At 41.7% G+C, this 12,734-nt stretch overlaps 1 protein-coding gene across 1 annotated transcript in view; it reads left to right on the forward strand.

The window, feature by feature from the left end:
- The window catches only part of SETD3 (SET domain containing 3, actin histidine methyltransferase), a 79,870-nt gene that overhangs the window by 11,821 nt on the left and 55,315 nt on the right, over positions 1-12,734 (forward strand). The window contains exons 2-6 of the mRNA XM_017528149.2: positions 3,064-3,173; positions 5,256-5,348; positions 7,518-7,666; positions 9,660-9,732; positions 10,336-10,592. Of these exons, the coding sequence (XP_017383638.1) occupies positions 3,071-3,173; positions 5,256-5,348; positions 7,518-7,666; positions 9,660-9,732; positions 10,336-10,592 (675 nt within the window). The 5' untranslated portion in view covers positions 3,064-3,070. The remainder of the gene's footprint in view (positions 1-3,063; positions 3,174-5,255; positions 5,349-7,517; positions 7,667-9,659; positions 9,733-10,335; positions 10,593-12,734) is intronic.

Here is a 12,734-nt window from a genome sequence, read left to right on the forward strand (position 1 = left end):
TCTCCCATGTAGCAGGAACTAGACATTTCCTGTCTCTTCCAAGGGGATAGAAACTTGGGTAGAAGCTTCAGAAATAGAGATTGTAACCTGACCTAAGACCTGTGCAGATGCTTTTCCTGGGAGCTCAGAGTGGCATCTGCTGTGTAGCACCTGCTATGTGCTGAGGCCCGCACTGTATGTTGGGGTGACAAATAGAAACAAGACAGAGAGGATGTCCCCAAGGAACCTGTTATCTGAAGGGAAGCTGGTGTGTGAGCAAATCTTTGAGTACAGTGGGGTCCTTCAATATTGGGAGAACATACCAGGAATTGCAGGAGTGTAGAGAAGAGAAGATTGTGACTGGGGGGACCAGGTAGGCTTTAAGGGGATTACTGGGCAGCATTTTTAGAGAAAACCAAGAGTTTGTGAATAAGTGACTAAAATACTACAGTCAAGAGGCAGATGGGGAGGCAGAGAGATAGGAGGTACATGACTATGTCTGTGGAGGGTTTGGGAGCCTTGGTGTTGTGGGAGGGTGGTGGCAGCGTGAGGGTAGATTTAAGCAGCAGGGACGGGCTTGGGCAGGGAGATGTACCAGACGAGTGTTAGGGTCTAACCATGAGGATGAATTCAGGAGGTGCAGGAGGAAGTGGCTGGAGCTGCCCAGGTGTGGGCTGAGCAGCTGCTGGTGGGAATGTGGAGGGGTGTGCTCCATATCCCATGGTGTTTGATCTGGAAGACTCCCTGCTGCCATGTACTTTTTTTTTTTTTTTTTTTAAACAGAGGCAATGTAGTAGTGGTTCTGGGTTCAAATTCTAGCTCTGCCTCTTACCTGATCCATGACCTTGGACAAAGAGAAGGGACTTAACCTTTTTGAGAATGTTATCTGAAAGATAAGGATAATATCTACAGCCTAAAGTGTTTAGGAAGATCAAATGGAGAGCTGTGTCTTAGCCCAGCACCTGAGAGAGGGTAAATACTGAGCTCCAGGGAACAGCTGCTGTTACATCAGTAAGCAACTGGAGTTGGGTGGATCGCTGAGGGAAGACTTTGGGGGAGGTGAGGGGCTGCCAGCAGAGCCAGTAGAGCCTGTTTTGTAGTTGGTGGCACCCACGTGAGGGCTGGTGCGGAACAGCCCCACCGTCCCAGGCTCACTGTTAAGAGAAGGGAAAGGGTCTTGGAGCTCCTCATCAGAGTGACGTTCTTGCCTCATTTACAGGCTCCCACAGCAGAAGGTCTTTCAGGCAGGGCTGAAGGGAGAGGCCAGCTAAGCCATTGCTGACAGGATGCTTCTGCGTCTCCTCCTGCCAAGCAAGCAAACCCGCTATATTTGGAAGTGTGATTAACATCCTTATTACCAGACTCCTTGGTGGTTTTAGTTGTTTTCAGGTTAAGTTCAGTGATCCTCCACATATGCCCTCGGCAGATGTGGGAGGCCTGAAATGCCCAGAAGGGTGGAGGTGCTCTCTCCAGGCTGTGCCCTTGCTCTTGGCTGTGAGCCAGAACCATGGGAGCTTTTTTTCTCTTCTAAGAAGGTAGTCCTTAAGTGTAGGAAAAATCGGAAAAGGGGCTTAAGTGGTCTGTCATCCTGCCCTCCCCTCACTTAAATTTTCTGCTTTCGATTGCGGAAAACAAATTCCTTTTATTGCTGCAAAAGTTTTATATCTTTTTACCAATTTCCTTTTATTCCAGGATGACTGACATTGTATATTTTACACTGATTTTTAGAAGACTTATTATGTTAATGTGTTACACATTAGTCTTTATATATTAGGTGCATAAGAGAAGATACACGTTAGCCTGTTAAATAATGTGATTTCCTACTATTTTCCCCATATAGGCATGGATTCAGTTACAAAAGAATCAGTGATTATCTGTAGTAGTGGGAGAAAATGTTTTAAACCTTTGTCCTAGCATAGTTCTTCACATGATCATAGTTACTTCTTTTTCTGAAAAACAAATGGATCAAAGTCTGCTTTTTAATTCTCACTTGAGATGAAGTGTAACTGACTGGTCAGGGCTCCTGGAGGCCATCCTCGTGCTGGTGGTTATTCATTAGGTTATGGATCGCTCTACCAGCTTCTTGGCTGGACACTCCTGGGTCATCGTCTTAGCCTCACACTCCTCAGGCAGTGACTCTCACCCTCTTTTGAGTGGCTGCCTCGCTGGGCTTCCCAGAGACCCCTCTCCAGATGGCTTCTCTTCCTCACTGTGCCTCCCTCGCGATTCCCCTCGTCCTGTCCCTGTCTTTGAATTACCCCGCTCGCTCTTCACACATCCACATCCCTTGCTTTATTTGAGACCTACTGTGTTAAAAACACTTTGAAGCAAGCATTATCTCGTAGGGGTCTTTGCCCAGGACACCATGATGTGTCTGTGTTACATGTTCTCATCTGCCTGTGAGAATATGCTCCTCATTTCTTACGTGCCCACAAATGGAGGACCCGTGTGTGGCACACCGGAAGGCGATGGGAGATCTTGTTCAAGTCTCAGGTCTGCCATCAGCTTCCCGTGAAATCCCAGGCAAGGCGCTTGGGATTTCCCATGGAACAAAATGTAGGAATTAGACTAGCTCACCAGTTTCTTCCAGCTGTAAAACATCTTCAGCATTTGTCCAGAAAGTGTAATCAGTTGCCTGTGATACAGTTATGGTTAACGGGAAATGATTATTTTAAGGCAAGGTGGGGAGAGAATACATAGGTCTTTATGCCCGTGTGTATATGATGTATACATGATTTTTATCTCTCTAGTATCCTGGAATGTGCTAGTATGCACAATGAAATCTATATAACAAAAAAAAAACGAGAGTAAAATTTGCTTCTACTATAGTTTTTGTAGGTGAAAAAGAATGAACTTTTCTTCCAGTGACTACAAAGCAGATTTTTTTTTTTCCCATTTGACAACCACTAAATACTAATACTACACATTTATTTTTCTGGAAGAAAACTTCAGGATATAGCACACGTAAGGTAGGATCTTAGTTAGCTTCTGAAGACTAATGCTGCCGTGTATTAGACATGTTTTATTACTTGATTTTGTTCTTTGGTAATGTAATTTTTTCTTTCTTCTTTCTCTTCTCCGTAGTCAGAAAATGGGTAAGAAGAGTCGAGTAAAAACTCAGAAATCCGGCACTGGTGCTACAGCAACTGTGTCACCGAAGGAAATCTTGAACCTGACCAGTGAACTGTTGCAGAGTAAGTCCTCCTATGGGCTCTCCTGGCCTGTTTGCAGTGGCTGTGCCTTTTACTTCTTTGTCACAGGATGGGGAAGTGTGCATCAAGCAAACTGGTATTCAGGTCTGAGCTTATTAGCTGTGGGCCTGGGCGAGTCACAGAGCTTCCCAGACTCACAGTCCCTGTCTGTGAGGTTGGAAATGCCTGTCGGAACTGTGTGGCTGTTAACGAGGCTCAGATGAAATAACAGATATGAGCCTTCATAGCACAGCTACCTGGAACCCTGGGGACCCATGGGCAAGAACAAGCGCTGCTACTTTTTCACAGTGTGCCCCTTGACAGATCACTGACCCCTTCTGAAACTCAGTGTTCTTATTGGTAAACATAGATAATAACTGTCTCAGGGAACGAGCCAAGGACCTTGTGAGATGTGGTGCGTGAAGGTGCTTCACGGGCTGTTAGCCCCAGGTGAGTCCAGCGTGCCTCTTGGAGAGCCAGCCTTCAGAGCTCTGCCTCACTGGGATGGCTCACGCTTCTTTTTGGTGATTCAAATGATAGTGCTCCTGATTTTTTTTTCTTTTTTGGAAAGGGTCCTGCTCTCTTGCCCAGGCTGGAATTGCTGTGGCACAATCACAGCTCATTGCAGCCTCGACCTCCTGGGGTCATTTCAGTCTGAGTGGCTGGGACTACAGGCCTGTGTCACTACACCCGGCTAATTTTTTTTTTTTGTAGAGATGAGGTTTTGCCTTGTTGCCCAGGCTGGTCTTGAAGTCTTGGACTCAAGAGATCCTCCCACCTCTGCCTACCAAAGTGCTGGGATTACAGGCGTGAGCCGTTGCACCTGGCTTTGTTTCTGATTTTTACATGCTGTAGTTTGAGAGTTCTTGGTTTAAGGAAATGGAATATCTATTAAGTGCCTGTACTTGTTTTAGTAAGTTAGTGTAATTTGGTAACTTTTTAAAATTATGAATTTGAATTGGTGCAGTTAGTGCCTTGGATGTAGCTGGGGTCACTCCGTTGCCCTTAGTCCATGTTTAGGTTATGTGGCAGGCTAAACCTCAAGTAAAAATGCAGCTGTCCCTTCGAGACAGAAAGCAGGCTGCAGCCAAGTTGGAGTCAGGCCCCTCCCGAGTGCTCCCCTAGACCCATGGGCTGGTGTACCGTGGCTGTTCTTACCATTCCTTGCCAAACTCCCCTGCCTATGGGCAGCTTGAGGACAGGCTCGCTGCTGCTTTACCTCTAAGCCTGTTCCAGGCCTCCCTCAGTGCTCATTGTTGGAAAATGAAGCGAGACTGGCTGCATTTCATAGTTAAGACTTGGCGCGTATCTAGTTATCGTTAGTTATTTGCCACATATGCTCTTTTAATAGAGAGCAAAGGGGCCCCAAAGGTTCAGCAGGAGCATGGGAAGGGGCTCTCTAAAGCAGTGCAGTTGTGTGAAAAGAAAGAGCTGCCAATAGGCGGGCTGCCCAATGTGCAGCCTTGCAAACCCACACCTCAGTCTCGGGTGTTGGTCTTTTGCTTCTGGCCCCACAGTGGAATCTTAGCTTCTTTTTTAGCAGTGACTGTGCCATCTCATTTTGCAACTCCCCCAGAGTGCTGAATATAGTGCCATACACATGGATGTGAAATGTTTGTCGACTAATTGTCCTTATGTCCAATTTAACTGGTTTCCTTAGGGAGTCAGTGTTATGGGTTTAACTAAAAAGAAAGGTTGACTTTTACTATTAACTTCTTTTGCTGTATAGAAGAGTTTTGGGGGGATAGTTTGCATTTTAGCTTAGCGTTTTATTATAGGTTTTACTATTAGTATATTCTAAAAAAAGTTGACTAAGAATAAGTTGGATGTGAGCTAGGTGTTCGCTCAGTGCTCTCTCTTGGGTACATTAAGTGAGGGGCATTTTTATGATTTCCCAGGGTTTGTCTGCTTTGGAAAGGGGACCTGCTTGTACTTTTCACATTCATCATCATGGCTGTTGTATGCCTTGTCTTTTAAAAATCAGCCAACCAGAACAGCAACAACAAAGTCTAAATCCTCTTTCTTCCGCAGACTAGTAGGTTAAGTTGAAAGAAGTGTTTCAGTACCATGCCTCTTACATTACAGAATGCAGCAGTCCTGCGCCTGGCCCAGGAAAAGAGTGGGAAGAGTATGTGCAGATCCGGACTCTAGTCGAGAAAATACGGAAAAAGCAAAAAGGTAAAATTGCTAGAACGATAACCGTAGTTTAATAATGTCATGTAGAAACTTGGTTAGGCCAGAGGGTTGACGAGTAGTAAAATTCTCAGCATTATTGTGTCACTCTGAAAGGTCTTATAGTGGGGTTTGCAGACCGGGAGAGAGAGCAGTTAGGATTTCTCTCCTTTCTGAGATGCTATGACCTGCTTCGGAAAGGGTGAGAATGTTGAGCTTAGGAGAATAAAATATTTGTATCTGGGGGCTAAAATGACAAGGTTGTATTTATTTATTTATTTGATACAGTTTTTATTTAAATCTGGTTTTTATACTGTTATTTCCTCTTGAGTTTCAGGACAGTATGTAATAGTGTGTATGGCCAACACACAAATGCTGATTGGTTAATGCATTAGCAAGGTTTGTGATGAACTCACACACATCTCAGTTAAATAAGAGGTGTGGTCCTATTCCTTAAGCTGTGTTTTTATAGGACGTATGCAGTAGCCATTGTAATGATTCTCATCCAGGCTGGGATGGGGCCAAGTGTGAGTTCGAAAAAGCTCATTCAGTATACCTATCGTTTTTGTTCTGTAAAGCACAGAAAGTAAAGATTATTATGCAGGACCACGTGGAAGGGAGAAGCAGAAAACGTCCTAAGGAGCATGCATTGGACTATGGGGCAGTCTTCTGAGACTCCCTTTCTTATTGTCATGAAGGGCATCAGGAGGGGTTTGTTTCTTATTTGCTCTCTTAAGTAGTAGTTTTACTGCTATACCATATACATCTGTAAACATGTGGTCTTCAGCTTAGATGGTCTCAAACTCCAAAATGGTGAGTTCATAATGGGTGTTTTCAAACAGGTTCCTTCATAATGGGTTTATTTGCACTAAATAGGAGTCTATGCTAATCCTTTGTCACTAAGTGGGTAGCCAAAAAATTTTTGTAGCACCTTAGTTTCTCTTCTGTGTAGATATTATTTACACCACTTGACACTGAGGATAGAACATTTGCCCATTCTCAAGGAGTGAAGAGGAAGTTCTGTCTTCGAATAGTTGTCATTCTGATTATTTTCACCATTTAGCAGGTATCTTTGCGTGCCCAGCACGTGCTCTTTACAAATCAGGTTGACTGTTGACAATGCTGTAGTCAGATGGCCACGGGCGGCTGAGCTATGTGACACGCCCAGCTTCCTCAGAATAAAGTTCCTGTCCCTCTCCTTTAATTCATCCAAACAGAATGTTTTTTTCTATGCATGTCTTTTTGAATATTTCGGGCAGGCTGAAAAGTTCAGAAATTAATATAACAGATTCCCAAGAATCGACTACCCCAGCTGAGCGCATGTCACAGTGTATTCACATTGTCCTTCCTTTTTTTCTCATCCACTTGTCAGCTTTCCTTTCCCTTCTTCAGTCCTTGGTTTTGTTTTTGTATTTGTTTTTAAACAATAAAACATTACAGATAGAGCCAAAACCTCACACATTCATCCCCTTCCATTCCCTACCTCCTTGTGGGGTGTTCATCTTCACTGTGAATGTTTTCTGCTTTGTAAATAACCTCATAAAAATATATGATTTTAATTGATATTTGAAAGATTTACCTAAATGGTGTCATACTAGGTGATTTTTCAAAAACCGCAGTGTTACATTTAGTGTTATACTTATGTTGATGCACATAGCTCTAGCTTATTTAAATTGCCTTACAGCCGTCTGGCTTACAGCTCTACAGTTTTGTTCTCTTGGAATCAGGGCTTACCCATGTCTCCTTGCACACATATGTGAGCCACTCATTTTTGTTTTAACGGAAATTTTGTTAAAGCAAATGTGAATATGAGAGATGGCATGTTGGACTTTTAAGGAGAAAACTGCTCTGTGAATCATAGTAATTGTAATAGACACTTTCTTCTCTTTGCCATTATATTACCTAATAATACCTAATAGCCACTATTTATATTACCTAGTATCAGTATATATTTCACTGTAACTGACAGAGAGTTTAGGATTTTAATTCTCCTTTCCTGTCACCAGTTAATTAAGGTATGTACTCTGACTATCTGGTGATTAGTTTTGATTTCAAGATTGCCGTGTTAAGACACTTTCCAGTGTTAGTTATGGCCTGTTTTTATTTTCTGAGAGACGTGTGAATGATATGTGTCCTAAAAGTAGCTCTTGTTTTCTAAAACGTGGATTAATATAGGTCTGTCCGTTACTTTTGATGGAAAAAGAGAAGATTACTTTCCTGATCTAATGAAATGGGCCTCTGAAAATGGGGCTTCTGTCGAGGGTTTTGAAATGGTTAACTTCAAAGAAGAGGGCTTTGGTTTGAGAGCAACAAGAGATATCAAGGTGAGTTTATAAAATGTTGGTCTGAAGGGGTCTATGTGTGTTTGAACTGTGGTGTGCTGCAGAGGGCGCAGGGTGAGGAGGTAGACGTGTGGTCGGGGAGTGCTGGTTCTGAGCCCTGTGGGCAGATAGGCAGCCTGGAAGGGCCTCAGGCTCCTGTTCTAAGCCGCTCTGCCCATCTTATCCTCCTGGGGAGCCAAGCTGCTAACCAGTGACTGGGCAAGTCAGTTCACATTTCTGAGCCTCTGTTAGGAGGCCATAGAACATGCCTCACAGGATTTTGAGATTTACCTAAAGACAAGGAGGTGGACTCATGGTTTGGAGAGAAAGCACACAGGATCTTGTGACTTACTGGAGGTGAGTGGGTGGAGGACTGGCTGTATGGGGATGCCTGCCAGTGTCTAGAATGGATGACTGTGAGGCTGAAGGTACTAGGAACTCACTAAAATGGCAACACCGGGGGCAATAGGGAGAGAAGAGAGAAATAGCCACCTGCTGAGATAGAAGGGCTTTTTCTCCCCTCTTGGTTCTTGGTTCTTCCTCATGAAGGGAGCAGCAGTCACTGGACATGCCTGGCCTCTCCTCACCCCTCACTCATGCTTCTTCTCAAGAGGAGGCACTTCTTAATCTCTTGGCCGAGTTTGGGGGAAGGAACTAAACTTGGCCTTTTTCTCCATGGGAGCTGGTTGCCTGTATGCATTCATTCCACTCTACTCTCCGCCCTGGAAGCTTTGCAGGGGCAGGCCACACGTGGGGAGGGCAGTGGGGATCCAGCTCTGCCTGTAACTAGGTGGGGGAGTCTGTCTAATTCTGGGATTCAGTAGGTGATATTTTGGGTGACCATCTGTTGTATTCTATCTCTCTCAGTTGCTTTAGAACTTGGGTGGAGGAAAGGGTGTTACTTGGGCCCCCTCAAACCTCCAGCAACATTTTTGGCTAAGTTGTAGTTAACCTTTCATTAATATATTGATAAATCACATGCTGGTTTATTAGATACCTGTTAAACGTCTACTGTGTGATTGGTAGTAGTACCTTGCTTCCAAAAAAACCAGTCTCTTCCTTCATGATGCTGATAATCTATATAGTAAGGGACAAGACACATACAAATAATTCGGTAGTTGACATTGGTGAAGGCAAGATGCCACATGTTCTCTCGTATCAGATTCAAAGCAGCATTTGTGTGGATGCTGCCCAGAAGATCCAAGCTGTAGACTTTCCTCACTGTGTGCTTTTGTGGGGTGGTGAGGGCTGGGGAGGAGGTCTTAAACAACAGACATTTATTTCTCACAATTCGGAGGCTGGATGTCCACGATCAAGGTGCTGGCATGGTCTGTTCTGGTGAGGGCATTCTTGGTTTGCAGACAACTGCCCTTTTGCTGTTTCCTCACATGTTGGAGTGCCATGTGCATGTTTTATGCAGTGTAGATACACAGGACATAGCAAAAGGAAGCATCCTATATTGCCAAAAAATGAGATAATGCTTTGGGAAAAAAATGTGTAAACCACTGTTAACTGTTGTGCTTTAAAGATAAGCGTGTAGAGGAAGGAATGTTACTCTGGCTTCAAAACTCAGTAGTAGTAGTAATTCACATTGAGAGATTAGGGTTTTTCTCGGAGGCAGGAATTGTGTTTTGTTTTGGTCTGATTTTAGAACCTAAAAGTACAGCAAAGAATAAAATAAACACCTTTATGCTCTATTCCAAATGTTATATTTGCTTCAAGTTAAAGTTGAAAGTCCCTGTTTTGATTATCATGTCCTTCTCAGTATATGTAGGTTTTAGTGTTTCTATTGGAAACAGGGTTTTAAGCTATACTTCTGCTCATTTAACTGTAATGTAAATGCTTACATTTTAAAATATGTTTGAATATTTATTTGAAGGGCTGCTATGCAGCCTGAAGTTGTACTTCATGTGTGATTGGATTTCTGACCATAGATGTAGTTGGGTTGAAGACTATACCATGTTTTGATGATTCTCCTATTATTTTCTTTCTCTAGGCAGAAGAATTGTTCTTATGGGTTCCACGAAAATTGCTAATGACTGTTGAATCTGCTAAAAATTCAGTGTTGGGTGAGAATAATTTCTGACTGTTCAAGGCAAAGTACAAATGGCAAAAATATATAAAATTCCATTTTGTGGCACTAAGGATTATACTTGGTTTTCTCGACTGCTGAAATATTCCCTCAAATATGCATTAAGTGTTTCTCATTTAATGTTATAAAAAAGATGCACATGACTTCTAATCATTATTAATTTTTTTTTTTTTTTGAGATAGGGTCTCAGTTTGTCACTTAGGCTGGAGTACAGTGGCACCATCATGGCTCACGGCAGCCTTGATTCCCCAGGCTCAAATGATTCTCCTACCTCAGCCCCCCGAGTGGCTGGGACTACAGGTGTGCACTAGCACACCTGGCTAATTTTTGTGTATATGTGTGTGTATGTGTTTTGTAAAGACAAGGTTTTGCTATATTGCCCAGGCTGGTCTCAAACTCCTGAGCTCAAGCAACACACCCACCTTGACCTCCCAAAGTTCTAGGATTACAGACCAGAGCCACTGTGCCCAGCCTGTACCTGACTTTAAATGTTACAAGACCTTTTTAGTTTTTCTGTAATTTAAATGAAGTTTTTAAGAAGTCTGTGGAACTTACACTGTTAACTTCTGGGTTAATTCAGGGCCTTTATATTCTCAAGACCGAATCCTTCAAGCCATGGGAAACATCGCACTGGCCTTTCATTTGCTGTGTGAGCGAGCCAGCCCTAACTCCTTCTGGCAGCCCTACATTCAAACTCTCCCCAGTGAATATGACACTCCTCTCTACTTTGAAGAAGAAGAAGTTCGGTATCTGCAGTCCACACAAGCTATACATGATGTCTTCAGCCAGTATAAAAACACAGCTCGACAGTATGCCTACTTCTATAAAGTCATCCAGGTGAGGAGCTGTTTGCTGTTTATGTTTCACAGAGTGGGAAGAAAGAGGAATTGAGTCCATAAATATTCCACTTGACATCTTATTAAGGATACTTAAACATTTTCCTTTTAAAACTGAAAATATAAAGTACATTTTATCGTTTCTGTTTTTACAGAAATATCAGTGAAATATGGTAATATGTATATCTGATTTTATCAGTGTCCAGTGTTGATACAAGCAGCAGTTGTTCCTGAGTTATTGAAATCACTAAGTTTTTTTGTAAACAGAAGATTGCAATGAAATTTTAAAAACTGTAAAGCATATCTAATACAAAAAGTCAATCTGTATAAATTTTTCAACAAAATGAATGTTAATTTTTTTCTATATATATTAGTACAAAATATTGACATTTAACTGAGCAGATTATTACATTTATGTTTTCAAGATGTACTGTGTATTAATTTTAATTTGTTCTCAGTAAAAGTTCCTCACAGAAATCTCTATAAGGCTGCAAGTACTTGAATTACCTGTGATGACACCTTTCTGTGTTTTGGTGGTTTGGCCACCGTTATCTTTCATTTGCAGTTGAACAGCAGTCACAAGGAACAGGGCCAGTGCCACAGTCCCTGCCAGGACTGAGAAGGGATGTGGCTTCTCCTCCTGACTTTGCACTAAGTCACTCAAGAGTCAGCTCCTGGGCTGCCGTTCTTCAGATGGGGCAGGTGGGCGAGTGAACTACTTGCTCACTTTCCTTTTCTTTGGGCAATGTGACAACCTGAATTAGGTCTGATTTGGTTGTTCCTTAAATGGTCTATCCCTGCTATGTTTTATTTGCAAGAAGTGGTCACCTCATTTCATTGCTACAGGTGATATTTTTTTCCATTTATTATTTTCACTTTATAGCATGCTTACTGCACAAAAATGTTACACTCGAAGTTATATCTTCTTCTCCACCAAACACTTCAAATATGTCAAAAATTATACATGACTGTTTTCAAGTCGAAATTAATCACTTTGCTTTTCTAAACGTTAGAACGTCCTTAAGAATGGGCGTACAGTATGTATATAGCTTTTATTTCAAGTTGGCTTAATTTAAAAACTATTGATGAAGACAAATCAAAATTTACTTCTTCATGTAGTGTGCTCCTGCAGTCCTGCAGTCAAAGGTTGGTTTGGCTTTTCAAGACCTGGAAGGGTAATACTTTTCTTCTTAGTTTTCAATGGTGTACCTTTTTGACTAAAAGTTAAGCTGACTTTAGTAGGTCTAAGTATTTGTCATTTTCTCTTGCTGGACAGTGATCTATAAGCTGGCTGTATTCACTAATGTGTCTCCCAAATTTGAGTTGTTACTAGTTTGCAAACGCTGGTAGCCTGCTCTGAGAGGACTCTCTTCTGTTGGTAGGTTGGAGGGTCTAGGATGATGGCAGGTCTTCTGATAACTGGCTTGGTGTGAATGAGCTTTGGATGTTTCATTGTATTCACTGGTCTTTTTACTTCAGTGTGAACTAAGCAGTGCAGCTTTGCTTCAAAATTTGTTGAGATTTTCAATGACTGTGAGTCACTAAAATACTCTCTTCATGTAGATGGAGCCATTTTTTGTCAATTTGTTTAAGAGCCAGGCTCTTCATAACCCCCTGAAATAAACTGCCTTAGACGATGCTAAGGGGATTAAACTATACCACCTTCTATGTAGTAAACGGTATCATTTAAACATCACAAGAATTAGAGAACATTCTAAAGGTAAACTTTTAATTCAGAAGTTTTCCCAAGAGTATTAAAATTCCTACATTAGTAATAAAAACAATTTGTATAACATTTATAATGAATCAAGTATCCTTTTTTAGAAACAACATTCTTAGAGCACTAATAGATCTATCTTTTTAAAGAAATTATTCCTTTTTATTGAAAAATTTAGTCAACCACTATCAAACATGGAACATGCAAATGTGAAATTACCAGGTAATCAAATGTCTGCACAGTTGATTTTTTTTCTTTTTTACACAATTAAGTCAATCTGAATATTTGAAAAATGTATCATGATTTAGAAATCAAACTGCTTACTTTTCCGTCAAAAGTATCAAACTGAGGATAGCAAAATGTGCCTGGTCACATATATCAGTTCTTTTATTTTATGTCAGACATTTTTTTTTTTTTTTTTTTTTT

Source organism: Cebus imitator, unplaced genomic scaffold (assembly GCF_001604975.1).
Source record: "Cebus imitator isolate Cc_AM_T3 unplaced genomic scaffold, Cebus_imitator-1.0 Scaffold52, whole genome shotgun sequence".
Taxonomy (NCBI): domain Eukaryota; kingdom Metazoa; phylum Chordata; class Mammalia; order Primates; family Cebidae; genus Cebus; species Cebus imitator.